Raw genomic sequence first — 15,708 nt, 5'->3', positions numbered from 1 at the left:
TACTTCTTCAAATCACGTGTCCTTTTCATTTTTACTCCAAAAAGAAAAACACTGAGCTCCCTCCTTCCAGCTGCTTGCTCTCAGCATCCGCTCTTTTGCTCAGCCCCTGAAGTCACTTTCCGCCTAAGTACGACTCCCTACAGCTGCCCCAAACGAAGCCAAGGGAAGTGTCACTTCTGCTTTGCTAATGTTTCATTACAGCTCCTGCATTCTTCCTCTACAATTAGAGGCAACAGAGAAAAACTAGCCACTTAGCAGTCTAATACCCTATGATTATGTCCTTTACCTAATTGATTCTTTTTTTCTTGAAAAAAACTCATTCTTGATCCTTCCCACCAGACATGTGAATTTAATCCACATACATTGGTCAAGTAACATTTAAAAGTGAAGAGTCAGCTGCCCCTGGCCATGGCATATACAACATAACCTCACCCAACTCCATGTTTTCAACAATGCCAAGGTGAAGCCCAGGTTCATACCAGAATCAATTCTCTGCAAACAAGATTTGGGAAAGATCTGGTTTCATCACAGAAACATGACTCACTCGAAATCTGGCCTGTGATAGGTGCAGAGTTGACTGGTAGGTCAATATTTAAGCTGTAACACAATGAACAGTAAAGACTAACCCCACATAAAGATACTAAAATGAAAGGATAAACAGGCACTATTTGTTGAGGATGATGGGAGAGAGGAAATGTGGTATTTTAACCCCACCCAAACAGAATCCCTCAATGAAGAGAATGACAGCGATTTTCTTTCTCAGACATCCCTGCGTGACTCATTTCCACAGACCTATCATTTTACAGCCTGACAGTAAACCGTGCACATGACTTCTAAAAGAGTTCTTATTATCCAAAACAGAAAACCCCAGGACCGCCGCTGGGCCAAGCTAAGCAGACAGTGAGTCACCCTGAATAAACACGTATGTTTGAACACGCAGGTAGGGACCTTCAGAAGCCGCTGCAGTCCCGACCTGTACACTTTGGATGGGGACTGTTCATTTCAGCTGCGCAAAGTCTCAAATTCTGCCTGTATTTTTTCATATCTAACTCACCTAATCTGGGTGTTTATAGCTTTTTTCATATCTAACTCACCTAATCTGGGTGTTTATAGCTTTGCACTAATACGAGCTTGCTATTCAAATTAATTCTTTTGAAAACAAGACGATAGGGAACACTTTTTACTTAAGAAAATGAGCTGTTTCTACATCTTTAGCAAATAACTGTGGATGCTGCCAACTATAAATTAGTACTTTTTCCTTGAAAATAGACTCCTATTCTAGAAACACTATTACCAGTCCAATGATCACATGCAGCTCAAAGTAATAAAAGCATTTCTCTTTGATTTTCAAACTCATATTTTTCCAATTAATCTTAATTTACAAAACTTCACAGTGAGTGGATTATGCAATAATCAACTACAAATCAAGAATCCACTTGGCAAATATCAAATAGCTTAATCAAGTAAAATCAATGAGAAATCTTATTCAATTTTATCATAATCAGAATGCCTGATAATTTTATGTTTTTTGCCTACTAGTTTTCATTTCAGCTTTACAAATATTTATTAAGAATCCAATGCTGCATTAATTGAGAAATCAAAAAAAAAGGTAAAATCTCTGCTCTCAAAGACTTTCCCTCTTATTTGCACACTTAAGAAGCAGTTCAGAGCAATATAATTGCAAGTCAAAATAATGATACAGACTACACGCCCTCGAAGGGAGGAAAGCGGGCTGGTGACGATAATAAGGCTGCAGAGGAGGGAGGAACTGGAGTTGGGGAGGACAGACAGGACGGAGGGAAAATGAACATGTCATATTGGAAAAATTGAGAAGTGCCTCAAGAAGCTTAACTAGAGCTTGGTGTGAGCAGAGAATTATGAATTGATACTGTTTGGTCTAACTGAGGAGTATGAATTTCATTCAAAAACCACAGGGAGTCTGAAGGTTTCTGGGGTGGGAAGTTACACGGTGAAACGGTGTCCTAACCAGATTAACGTGGACTGGAGGAGTCTGGTACCACCTGTGTCCTCACCTTCAGAGAGAAACAATGAGAGGAAAAAGCAACACACTCAGAAAAAGAATTCCCCTTGCCCTTTCTTAAAAAAAAAAAAAAAAAAGCTTATAAAAAGGAAACAATGAGGCTAACACAATAAGCAAAAAAATAAATAAATTTTCTGAATTATTAGCTAATGGTCAAACCAAGCCTTTGCAGGTCTGCACGGGGCCCTGGCATCAAGGAGATCCCTCTCTGAAAATCAGCACAAATGCATGACTTCACTCCGGAGAAAAGAAAAGCTACAAAATACACGGTAAGTGATGGGAAGAGGAAGAGGAGAATTTCAAGTTCATTCACTTCTGCTGCCTGAATAATTCTGCCACCAAGCACTTAGCCTGGGGCTCAGGGAGCTGGTTTTGGTCGTGTCATATCACACAGCAGGTCAGGACACCCACAGGACAATGGCGTCCCGCAGGGCAGGGAATCTGCAGGCAGGTGGGCTCCACTCCTCTCTCCCACCAGAGCAGCCGTTTCTCTCCATTTTGCACTAGGTTTCCCCTTAGGATTTCACGTTTTTAAAACATTCACAACCCTGACTCATTTTCCACCATTGCCTGGACATTTCCTCAAAGAGCTATAATCCCATCCTTAGAAGGGTCAGATGCTTACAAAACTGGGCTACTATTGAGGGCAAATTCCTCCCACCCAGCACGAGTCATCCCCTATCTTTATTTGGCTGCCTTTTCCCTGTCATCTTGAACCAACCGAAGAACAAGGAGGGGTATTAGTAAGTACTGTCCATAAACTCATGTGTCCGCGTAAGATCAAGCCTGCAGAGAATTTCCGTGAGTTTATTTGAGCCAAACTTACGACAACTGAAAGGAAGCAAAAGCTCAGTGGATTGAGAAATGGTCCAGAAAACGGCAGCTCTGCACCTTACTTTATACATTAAAGCCAAAAGAGGAGACACAAACGGGTTACATGAAATCCACTGGGGACAGATCAGGGAGGCGGGAGGGACCTCTGGGGCTGGATAAAAAGTAAAATGACAGACACACCTTTTACACAGGTGGGTACAGGATAGTTAACAGTCAACAACGAACAAGAAAACAGTCACAGCGAGGGGACTTGTGGCTCCCCCACCCCCGCCCCGCCTTGTGGTGCCTGTGCTGAGGGGTCCAGAAAAGGAAATGTGACACCCCAGAGGTGTGTTATCACAGATCCAAAAAGAAAACAGGCAGACTAGGTTAAGGTGACTGATCTTTGTTAGGGAAAAATGCCTGCCTGGGATATGACGGCCCACCATGCGCTGCTTGTAGTTGGAAAGTTTTAATTTCAGACCATCCTGTGTGGTTACTTGAGGTCTCTGAGTGTGTAAGGCCGCCACACAGCACCCCCTCCCCCCTCCCCCACCTTGTAAGGTTTTGCATGTGGCCCCTTTCCTTCCGCACATGAAATGTTTGTGCCTCCCAGGAAATTCTAGTTTTGTTTAAAAATCACTACTGAGTAAGATAGTAATCTGATATTATCCTTTTTTAGCCATGTCCATTCTATAATATGCTAGTTGGGCATATTCAGAATTTGAAATGAACTGGTTTGTTTTTGCTTTTTTTATATTGTTTTGTTTTTAGCATTCAGCATAAGGAGGGAACAATGGAAAATTTTAAATATATCCAAATTAAGCTGCTAAAACAAGATTTTAAACTAGTTCATAGTCATAGTGCTCTCAGCCCTGTCCCCACCCAGGTTGGAACCCTGATAATAGAAACCTGTTTCCTTCAATGCTAATGGCTGGGTCATGTGTCAAGGTACCATGTGGCCGAGCCTCGGTTTGCTCGGCTACAGTTTTACTAAGATTTTTGAATCAAAAGAATCATTCCTTGGACAGTATTAAAATTATAGCTTCACTATGTAAATTGCTAAAAACATGGCATCAGAATTTTGGGACTTATGTCTCATGTCACAGTTGTTTTAAAAATTCAAATTGCTTTAAATAATTTTTTTAAGTGAATAAAATATCTAATTTATAACGTTTATAAAAATGTTATAAATTTAGTGAATGCCGATGCTGTAACTTGGCTTTGACACTTGTATGGTTTTACCATTAATTCACAGAATCCTCAACATTATAAAATTTAACTAATAGCAAATGTATGAACAACAACAACAAAATAGGTCTACAGAAAGAGAAAATGAAGTAGAGAGAATTAACTCTTCCAAATCAGATGGCTGATGAAATAGCAGGGATCAAAAATCTGAACTCTGCCCTGGCTGGTGTGGCTCACTGGACTGAGCACCAGACTGCAAAAGGGCCACTGGTTTGATTCCCAGTCAGGACACATGCCTGGGTTGCAGGCCAGGTCCCCAGTGGGCGGCACACGAGAGGCAACCACACACTAATGTTTCTCTCCCTCTCCTTCCCCCTCCCTTCCCCTCTCTAAAAATAAATAAATAAAATATTTTTTTAAAAAAGAAAAGAAATCTGAACTCTTAGTTCCTGGAATACAACCATTAAACTCTGTGTTTCTATCATTTATGATTTCTTTTTGTTTTTTATAAAACCAACTTAATTCTCCATAGATACAAAGAGAACAACTCATTTCTACTTTAATTCAGAGAATATTTAAATAGTTTTCTTCTATTATTATAAGGTTATAAGACAATGTTCTGCATTGAAAAAAAAATTAAAATAAGACACTAAACATAAATAAAGGGAAAATGAGATCCTATATAGTTCAGGGGCATTTGTTGTACATAATAAAGACAAGTTAGCTCTAAAGGTCAAACAGAGCCCTGGCTGGGTGGCTCAGTTCATTGGAATGCTGTCCTGTACACCAAAAGGTTGTGGGTTCAATTCCCGGTCCGGGCACAAACCTAGGCTGCAGGTTCCATCTCCTGATGGGGCACATAAGGGAGGCAACTGATCAATGTTTCTTTCTTATATTGATGTGTCTGTCTGCCTGTGTGTGTCTCTCTCCCCACCGTTCTCTCTCACTAAAATCAATAAAAACATATCCTTGGGTAGAGGATTAAAACTAAAAAGAAATAATAATAAAATCAAATAGAAATCCTCATAAGCAAATTCATAACTTGCCCTTGTCTCACTGGATAGGCAACTATACTGTTACCAAACACTCTGTCTCAAGTGTGTGATTCTCCGAAACATTACAGAGCTTAGCATGTGACATGCCACAGGACGGCACGACACTATGATTCTAAATGAACAACCCTTAACAAGGGAGTATGGAAGAAGAATGATAAAGGGACAAACATCCCCAAAATTCAGTATAAGGTACTAGCCTGTCGTACGCGGCAATCATAAAGTTGAGGAGGAGGCTGATGGACTGGTCCACACTGATCTGGTGAGTGGAAGGCAGGCGCTTGTTCAGCTGGTAGTAAATGGACGAGATGACGGTTTCGAGGCGGGACACACTGATCTCAGTGCTATGGTCCAGTGTATTAAGGCCATTGTCTCGGAAGGCTTCGATCATGTTCCAGATATCAACGAGGTGGACTAGAACACAAAGCAAATAAACTGTCAACAAGTTAAAAGTTTTAATACATCAGAAAGACACACAAACTTTACCTGTACTTATATTTAATAGATTAGTGAAGGCTGGCAGAACATGCCACCCCAACATGCCACTTTGGCATAAGGATTCCCTTGAGCTAAAGACACTTGAGAAACAGCAGGTGCCAAAGGTGAGGTGTCCGGACCCTCACCTTTTCTCACTGATAGCAGGAAATAAAACTCTCATGTGAAAGATGCTTTTCCTATCCCGGGGGAAAGAAACATTCTCATCAACAGAGGCAGTGAATGGAGGCCAAGAGTAATCTGTACGGACTTGTTCAAATAACTCTTACCTTTCTTTAGTATCCCCATATATTTTTTTAGTTACTTTTCCAAAATTGCTACTCTTTGTTTAACCTAATATGTAAGCATTTGGACCCAGTCACTCTTTGGGTCTTCAATTTCCTATGGGGGCTCCCATGGACTCGTAAAAATCTGTATGCTTTTCTCCTGCTAATCTGTCTTGTATCAATTTAATTCTCAGGCCCAGAGACCCTAAGAGGGCAGAGGTAAATACTGTCTCCTCTACAATAGCCTCAAAAACACGTAATGTAAAATTCAACCAAACGTCAGAAAGACAAATTCACAAGCTTTGGGGGAGGTATTAACACACGTTTCTTAGTACATGAGAGTGCAAACACACAAAAATAAGTACGGATAGAAAATCAAACTTTACAACTAACAAAAAAGGGATAATGAACATTATCTGAAGTACTGCCCCCAATGATTAGAAAATATGCTTTATTTTCAAGAACCCAAAGAATATGTATAGAAATTGACCTTGACTGAGCAGAAAGCTAATCTCAACAAATTTCGAAGAACTGAGATCACATAAATCATGCTCTCTGAACAAAATGAAATTAAGTTAAAAATCATTATCAAAAAGGTAACTTTTAAATGAACTTTATCTTTAGAAATGAAGAAACAAATTAGAGAACTTCTTTAATCGAATTAAAGATACCTACAAAAAACTAAATCAAACATATTACTCAATAGTAAAATGCTGAAAGCCTTTCCTCTGATATTGGGAAGGAGACAAAAAATGCCCACTATCATCATTTCTACTGCACTTCAGGTCCAAATAATATAATTATGCAACAATTATTGGTATAAGTATTGAAAATGAAGACATATAACTGTCATTATTCAGAAATGAGTAAATTATACACATAGAAAATCATAACAAAAAAATTCTATGGATAAATTACTGAATCTAATATTTGAGTCTAGAATGATTGCTAAACATAGACTGATTTAAAAGTCACTGTATTTCTATGTATGAGTAACAGAGAGTGAAATTTAAAAGTATCATAAGTCACCAAAGACTTAGAAATAAAGCCAGTGAAGAATGTGCAACATCTCTACAAAAAAAAAAATCTATATAATTGGCAGAAATAAAGACCTAAATTAATAGAGGTATATACCATGGTCACAAGAGGAAATCTCAATATGGGAAATATGGGAGATATGTCAATTGTCCCAACTTGATTTCTAGATTTAATACAGCCGCAACAAAATCCCACAGGGCTGTACATTAAAAGGATGGATTTTGCTGTATGTTAATTATACTTATAAAAAGAGATGAAGAAGGAAAATATCCCAGCAAAGTTCTTTGTTTTGTTTGTTCTTAGTAGAAACTGACAAGCAGAGTCTAAACTATATATGAAAGTAAGTGTAAAAAGGCCAGGAATGCCCCAATCTTGAAAAGCAAAACAGGGAAAGTAGGAAGACCCCCTCGACCTGACACCAACACTCGTATGAGGCTGTGACAGTGGGTACTGGTATAGGCCAGACGGACAGACAGACAGACCGATGGGGTGCGAGAGTCCAAAAGCAGATCTTCTCATACACAGATGCTGCTGTGAGCTTTCTTGTACATTTTTCCAAAGAGAGTGAAGAAAGGACTGTTTAGTAATGGAGAAAAAGCGGTCTTCTGAACAAACAGTAGAGGGACCACAGAACACACATGTAGAAACACCTGAGGTGCGACCCCTATAGATGCTGTAGACCCCCAGAAACCCTTTCCATGTGGATTGAGAATCGCATGTGGCGAAACAAACTTCTAGCACGATGCATCTGCTACATTACAAATGCCACGGGCCTGGTTCAGACTCTCAACACTCCACACACAGGCTGCCGCTTCCCACGAGTAATTACAGGAAGAATTGCAAAAATAGTGGGTTCTTTAGAGCAGTGGTTTTCAAAGTTTTTGACCACAACCCACAAAATTATATTTAAATCATATCACACACACACACACACACACACACACACACACACACACCCCTAAGACCCTAGATATAATAAAAAACAAATTTCACAAAATATTTTTTAGATTTACCACATAAGCTGCGTTCGGATTTTTCTCTTTCTTCCTTTTCTCTATTACATGCTTTAAATTCTGTCTCGGGCCACCAAAACGATTTCATAAACTATTAATGGGTCACAACCCATAACTGGAAAAACAATGCTTTGAAACACCAGAAAATAAACATGACTTCAGTCTAGGATGGTACACGCTTCAAAGAGAATTTTAAGCTAGGATTTCTGAGTAAGACGTAAAGTAGGGTAGAAGTATTTAGCTGTGAAAGTGACTTGCCCAAGGCATGGGTTTATGATAAATGGCAAAACGAGGACTAAAACCAAGGTTCTTGCCCATTCTAAGGCCAATGTTCTTTCCATTACACAAAAGTGTTTCGTTAATACACACATACACACACAAACACGCATGAGAAAAGTGCCCTAATTCTCCCGTAAGGTAGGTCACCTTCACAGAAATTAGGAAAGATTTTTATGCATATTATGTATATATGTTTACGTATATTTTATATACATATTTTATAAGTAGAAATTGAGCTATTATTTATAGAAAAGGCTGATTTGTGTTATGTTAAGTTTAATCAAGAAAGTTAATTCTTATTACATCTTTATCAAAATATTAATATTTTTCTTTTCCTCCAGAAGCTGGTAAATTGTATTAATTCTGCACAAAACTTTTCATTAAAACGTGACAAGGAGAAAGCCATTCTCCCATTTAAAGAACGTGAATAATGTGCTAGTCTCGCAACTAGGACATATGGAATTGATTTACTACTTCGACAGACACTCAAAGTGCCACATTCTTTCCATTACACAGCTTATATTCTGCTAAGCACTTAAGACAAAAATAATTCAATTAAAATGACCACATGACTAAAAGATATTAAAGTCTTCCATTTTATATTACTGGGAACTCTATCCAGCTATCACAGAAATGACTTACGGTTGCATCGTTTTTGGACAAATCGTAATTTGCACGCTGTTCTGTACGTTGATAGTCGTATGACATCAAAATTCTGAGCACCTGAAAATGGGGCAAATAAAACACGTTCGGTTGGACGTACTGTTTAATTCCTACATGCCGGGAAGAGACTCCATTCCACTGTGTTGGCACAACGTACAGTGAAGTTTTCAACTAAGCCTTCTGACAAAACCAAAGGCGGGAAGGGGGGTTAACCAGGTCCGTTTTCTGCGTGCCCACTCCACGCCAGGCACTACGCCCGCAATTCTGCCGACAGTATCCAGTCTACTGGCCTCAGCAAGCTCTGAGGGGAGGAGCACTCACGGTCTGCATGAATTAATCATTGGTATTAGGAAGGAGGAATGAAGTGGCGTAGCGGGGAAGACCGTAGCCTACAGTCAGGGACGGCAATTCCAGCCCCAGCCCTACCGCCAACCACAGAACCTGACCGTGGCCCCGTTATGTGCCTCTTCTCAGCCCTAGTGTCCTCCTCTGCAAAATGAGGGAACTGGACCAGCTGATCTCTGAGGTCCCCTTCCAGATCTGTGGCAGCCTGCATTTTTCAAAAACTGGCCATAACAGAATTTCCAGAGCAGTATTTTACCTGCTTCCAGTGCACCGTCCCTCCCTATCAAGAACAAAAGATTATTTCCCTCTACTTGCATCTGAGCAGGTTACTGTGACTGCCTTAATGAACAGAATGTGGCAGAAGTGACACTGCCTGACTTCTGAAGACAGGTGGCGAAAGGTGGCCAGCTTGCCCCTGCTCTCCCTCTCTCAGGATGCTCCCCCTGGGAACCCAAGCTGGCCTTCCCACTGAGAAAGGACCTCAGGGGCCATCCCGGCTGGGCTCCTGCCTCCCCTCTCCAGCTCAGCTGAGCAGCGCCGACTATGTAACTGTCAAATGCTTTTCAAAGGGTTCACGGTCACTGGCCGGGACCAGCAGCCCCATTTCAGGCAGAGGAATTTGAGGCCTGGCGAATGAGTGCGCTAGTGAAGGCCGCACAGACAAGTAGTCACAAAGCAAAACAATCCTTCAAATAATGGGGACCTCCTCTCCGCCATCTTCTCTTTGTTCTGTTTTACATAATAATGTAGTTTTTAAACAGATTTCAAGTTGTATAGTAAAGTAATATACTGAAGTACACCTTCACACTATTAACTTTTCCCCCTGCTCTAAGTGTTACCCTAACAGTCTTCTCTAGCTCAGAATTTGTATCCAGGGTCAGGTAAATTACATGACATATTAATTATGTATCAGCACGTGCCAGCCCATGGTAACGATGGAGTTACAGCAAGAGGTCTAAATGGACCGGCATGCCCTGGTCTGACAGATACTGTAGGTGACACTTCTGCCGTACTATTTATGGCCTTGCTGCAGAAAGTAGTTCAAGTCAGTTCAATTAAAATAATATGCTCTGGCGTGGGGTCCTCCAACTCCATGACTCATTAACTCTCATTCTTCCCGTTCAAAAGCTTGTAACTAAAAACTTCTGTGACTTCATCTGGAGGAAAAAAAAAACACTCCCACACATATAAACAAGGACTCCAGAAGGATTCAAGACTTACGCATTTCTATGAACAGCTGCCTCTTCTCCGCCATGGTCTTCCGCTTATTCCCACTTTCCTCAATCATCCTAGAGACAAAGAAAGACACAGTAAATCACTGTATAATTTGACGACCAAGTGCTTATCATTCTATTGTGGAGAGAGAGGTACAGGAAACCAAGTTGAATATGCACATACTAAGAGGGTATCAGTAAAAATAAAGTGGAAGCCTGATACCAAAAAGATAAACCCTTTCTCCTCTATGATACCTTCTAAAACATTAAAAGTCAATGCTTAAATGAGCTTGTGCATGCCTCTTGTGCTGAAAATACGGGCTATGTCCTATTTCTAACTTTATTTTCTCTGCAGAGTCCTGGATTAGCTGAGGCAGTTTCCCATATCCCTACTGTTTGACATAGGTAAGTATGTTACTAAATATAATTTAGGAAGTGATTATAATGAAAGGCTATTACAGTAAAGAACATAAAATAGTGAGTTTAGACATAAAATATACAAATAACATCTATTTTTATATCAAACAAATACAGGTATTCCTCCCCACACTCAAAGAGCTCGTAAATGTAACTTTCTATCACATGGTAACAGTAGTTTACATCGTCGGACTGAGACCAGTGACTTTGTTAGAACTCTCTTCATGCGTTAGCCCATTTAACCCTCCCACCAACCCTGGGTGCTGCTGTTATTATTGCTAAACTATCCCCATTTTACAGACTAGGACGCAGATGCCTAGAAAAGACCACTAACCTGCTCAAGAGCACACACCTCAGAACTGGGAGAGCAGACTCTCAACTCTTTCATTAAACTTCTTACATAATTATTGATTTTAGAGGCCTATTTTCAAATATCTAGGCCTAAAAAGCTAGAACAGAAATAGCCCATTGCTTGGACCCTGTTGATACAAAATTTGTGACAACTTTAGCTGAACTTTGCTTTATTCTATGAAGAAAAATACCCAAATAGCATAAGCCAAATAATTTCCCTAAGCAGATTACACTGTCATAAATCATTCTCGCATATGTTAGAATCACAAATTAAGTATGAGGACCACGCAGATGACATATCCATTAAAGCAAGGCGCCTGGTGAAAGTTTAGTTATAACTATGTCCTAAAGAAAATGTAAAATGTGAACATATTCCTTAATATTCTGCAATTAACATTTTGATAATTAACTCTGGTCCTTTCCTCCCTGGCTGGTGTGGCTCAGTGGATTGAGCACTGGCCTGAGAGCCAAAGGGTCGCTGGTTCAATTCCCAGTCAGGGCACATGTCTGGGTTATGGGCCAGGTTCCCAGTAGGGAGTGTGTGAGAGGCAACCACACATTAATGTTTCTCTCCTCTTTCTCCCTCCCTTCCCTTCTGTCTAAAAATACATAAATAAAATCTTAAAAAAAAAAAGATTGGTTCTTTCCTACTTCATTGAAATGTTACCAGAAAGACTGCAACATACGACAGTTACTTAACAATTTGCCACAAGAGGAAAGAACTGTAAACAAAAAGTAAGCCAAAGAAAACGCAGCCAACAGCAGAAAAAAAAAAACAAAACAAAAAAACCCTAATGAAATCTAGGCCCTAAGAAAAAACAGGAGTTGGTACCAGTAGCCTGTAATTACAAAGGAAAAACATTCAAAAGCTTGCTTCCTCTTCCCCAATCTTGGTCTCCCATTAAATAATATACGGTGTTTAAGTGTTACACAGAGATTATTACTCACCAAGTTTGGTGAAGGACATATACCCACAGATTTAAGACAGTGAGCAAACCCCAAACAACTTAAAGCTAAAACAAACAAACATCTAAGTGGACACATCGAAATCAAACTGCTGAAATGTAAAGAAAACTTATTAAAACCAGCCAGAATAAAAGAATGCATTACCCACAGGGCAGGGGTCAACAATTTCTGTAACGGACCGAACAGTAAACATTTTGGGTTTGCAGGGCCTACGGTCTCTGTCACAACTGCTCAACTCTGCCACTGTGGCACAAGAGCAGCCACAGATGACATGCAGACAGACGGGTATGGCACTGTTAAAACTTATTCAGAAAATAAACAGGCAGGCAGCCCACACACCATAGTTTGCGGCTCCTGTGAGAGGGAATGACACGAATTACTGTGGATTTCTCATCAAAATCTATGGACGCCAGAAGACAGTGGAATATCATTTTGAAAGTGCTGAAAAGCTGTCCACCCAGAATGATACTGAGGAAATATACTCTTCAGAAATTAAAGAGAGCTAAGAGAATTTGTAGCCCATACACATGCTCTCGAAGAACTACTAAAGCAAGTTCCTCAGAAAGGAGGGAAATAACTCCGTACGGAAACCTGAGACATTACACATGAAGGGCAGCAGCAGAAAAGATGTTAGAAGAAATGACATAAAGTCCACACAATCTGTAGCAAAAAATACAGAAGAACACCTTTCAACTCAGGTTATACAGCCAGTAACATCGTGATCCCAAAACTAGACACAGACAGTGCAAAAACAAATAATATCCCTCGTGAGCACAGACACAAAAACCCTCAGCAACAAAATCCTCAAGAAAATATTATAAGCTGAATTTAGATATAAAAAAGAAGACTGGCTTTTATCAGAGGAATGCAAGGCAATTCAATATTTGATAGTTAACTGGTATCATCCAACATATTAACAATCTAAAGAAAAACACACGATCATATCAGATGCAGAAAGAGCATTTGACAAAATACAACGCCCATTCATAATGATAAACTCTCAGCAAGCGGGAAATTACAGCTTTCTCCGCCTGACGAAGGGCATCTGCAAACACCGGCTGCTACTGTCAGACTGGTTGGTGAAAGACCGAACGGCTCCCCCGAAGGCTGGGGACGGGGCAAAGACGTCCACTCTCACCACTTCTAATCAACACTACACGGTGTCTTCGCCAGTGAACTAAGTCAAGAAAAGAAATAAAAGCCAAACATTGGAAAGGAAGAAAGAAGGCCATCCCTATTTGCAGACAACATGATTATCTTTGTTAAGAAAACCCTGAGGAATACACAGAAGAGCTGCTAGGATTAAAAACTAGGTTTAACAATGTGGACACAAGCTCAAAACAGAGTTCAGCCACAGTCCTACATGCGAGCATTGCACAACTGCAAACTGAGTATTTTAAATAGTATTTATAATAATGCCTCTAACAAAAATAAGATACTTGGGTATGCACTAACAAAATACGTATAGGATCTGTATATTAAAACTAGGGAACACTGATGAAGTTAATTTCTAAAGACATAGAATCTAATCAAAACCCCAGCTGAGGTCAAGAAGGAGATGTAGGTAGATGTGGCTCCTCTGCACAGAACCACAGCAAAATTACAACTGAACTACAGAACACCCATCACGCAGAACCATTAGAAAATCGAGCTGTATGCAAGTCTGCAAACTAAGGAATTAAAGAAACCACACCCATCCAGGAGGGTAGGAGGGACGGAGGGGCAGACACACAGAACAGGCTGGTCCCAAACCCACACGTGGTGGATGTAAAACACACGGGTATCTCAGGAGTGAGGGGTCCCACCTCCACAACAGACCACCCAGCCCAGGGTTCCAGTGACAGGTGAGGAGAACAGTGGGATTCTCAGGCCTCGCCTCTTAAAGGGCCTCACACTGTACACGGACTTACTCAGACTCACTCCCTCTGGGCTCCAGCACCAGGGCAGCAGCATAAAGGGAACCAGTGGCATACGGGGCGGAACTGAAATGTCTGGCACCAGGGCAAGAGCTAGGGGAGAGGCTCCTGCCAGCAGAACGCAGACAACGGCCCCTGTACCTTTTCTGAGCCCTCCCCAACACAGCGCCACAGTGCAGTGCGGCAGCACCTCGACTGAATCTCCATCAACCTGGCTCACAGGGTAAGTCCTGCCCCGACAATTACCTAAGGGTCCGCCCCATCCCACTTACCAGCCCACACAAGCCACCCTCCCACCCTGGTAACAGTGGCTTTTCCATATGAAGGGCTGGGCTGGGAACAGACTCCAGACCTTTCTAAATCCACTCAAATGAGCAAAAGCAAAGCCCAGCCCCATACCACTTCCTGAATGGCCCCGAGTCCGGCACTAGCAGCAGCCACCTGCGGATCAGTCTACAGCTTATGCCAAGGGGTCCCAGACAGAGAACAGGTGGAGGCTGATCTCGGCTTGTACCACTCAGGAAACCCCAGAGTCTGCACACCCAGAAGACAGTTACAGTCCACGTTGGAATACTACCCAACCACCTCCACAAGCCACGGAGGAAGGTGGTTGTTAGCCAGGGGTCACAGCCAGGCCTACCAGCTGTCTGGACTAGGTAAATCCCTCCCATTGACCTGCCAACAGCAATCAGGACTCATCTACAAGAGGCGGGAGTACTTAGCCTACATGAAAGACACACCTCAAGTACCCAGCTTGGGTGACAGGGGGGGCTGTGCAACTGGACCCTACAGGACACCTACTTCATTAGGCCACGCTACCAAGACATGGAGTTAAAGCAGCTCTACCTAAAACACAGAAACAAACACAGGGAGGCTGCCAAAATGAAGAGACAAAGGAACAGCCCAAACGAGAGAACAGAACAAAACTCCAGAAAAAGAACTAAACAAAATGGAGATAAGCAATCTATCAGATGCAGAGTTCAAAACACAGGATCTTAGGATGCTCACGGAACTCAGCGAGGACCTCAACAGCATAAAAAAGACCCAGGCAGAAATGAAGGATATACTAACTGAAATAAAAAACAATTTACAGGGGATCAACAGCAGAGTGGATGAAGCCAAGAATCAAATCAATGATTTGGAACATAAGGAAGAAAAAGACATCCAATCAGTACAGCAGGAAGAAAAAAGAACCCCAAAAATTGAGGAGTGTAAGGAGCTTCTGGGACAACTTCAAGTGTTTCAACATTCACATCATAGGGGTGCCAGAAAGAGAAGAGAAAGAGCAAGAAATTGGAAACCTATTTGAAAAAATAATAAAACTTTCCTAATTTGGTGAAGGAAATAGACATACAAGTCTGGGAAGCACAGAGTCCCAAACAAGATGGATGCAAAGAGGCCCACTCGAAGACACATCCTCAGTAAAATGCCAAAGTTTAAAGATAAAGAGAGAATCTTAAAAGCAGCAAGAAAAAAGCAGAGGGTTACCTACAAAGGAGTTCCCATAAGGCTGTCAGCTGATTTCTCAAAAGAAACTTTGCAGGCCAGAAGGGACTGGCAAGAAGTGTTCAAAGTGATGAAAAGCAAAGACCTACATCCTAGATCACTCTATCCAGCAAAGCCATCATTCAGAATGGAAGGGCAGATG

At 41.2% G+C, this 15,708-nt stretch overlaps 1 protein-coding gene across 11 annotated transcripts in view; it reads right to left on the bottom strand.

Annotated features, from left to right (window-relative positions):
• The window catches only part of DTNB (dystrobrevin beta), a 168,363-nt gene that overhangs the window by 129,338 nt on the left and 23,317 nt on the right, over positions 1-15,708 (bottom strand). For all 11 annotated transcript variants that reach the window (XM_053925400.2, XM_053925396.2, XM_045189235.3 and 8 more), the window contains exons 2-4: positions 10,418-10,485; positions 8,831-8,911; positions 5,298-5,511 (exon numbers count right to left, since the gene is read on the bottom strand). In XM_053925400.2, coding sequence (XP_053781375.1) covers positions 5,298-5,511; positions 8,831-8,911; positions 10,418-10,484 — 362 coding nt within the window. In that variant the 5' untranslated portion in view covers position 10,485. The remainder of the gene's footprint in view (positions 1-5,297; positions 5,512-8,830; positions 8,912-10,417; positions 10,486-15,708) is intronic.

Source organism: Desmodus rotundus, chromosome 5 (assembly GCF_022682495.2).
Source record: "Desmodus rotundus isolate HL8 chromosome 5, HLdesRot8A.1, whole genome shotgun sequence".
NCBI classification, from domain to species: Eukaryota; Metazoa; Chordata; class Mammalia; order Chiroptera; family Phyllostomidae; genus Desmodus; species Desmodus rotundus.
Note: the sequence above shows the minus strand (reverse complement) of the source record. Positions and strands in the feature narration are given on the sequence as shown.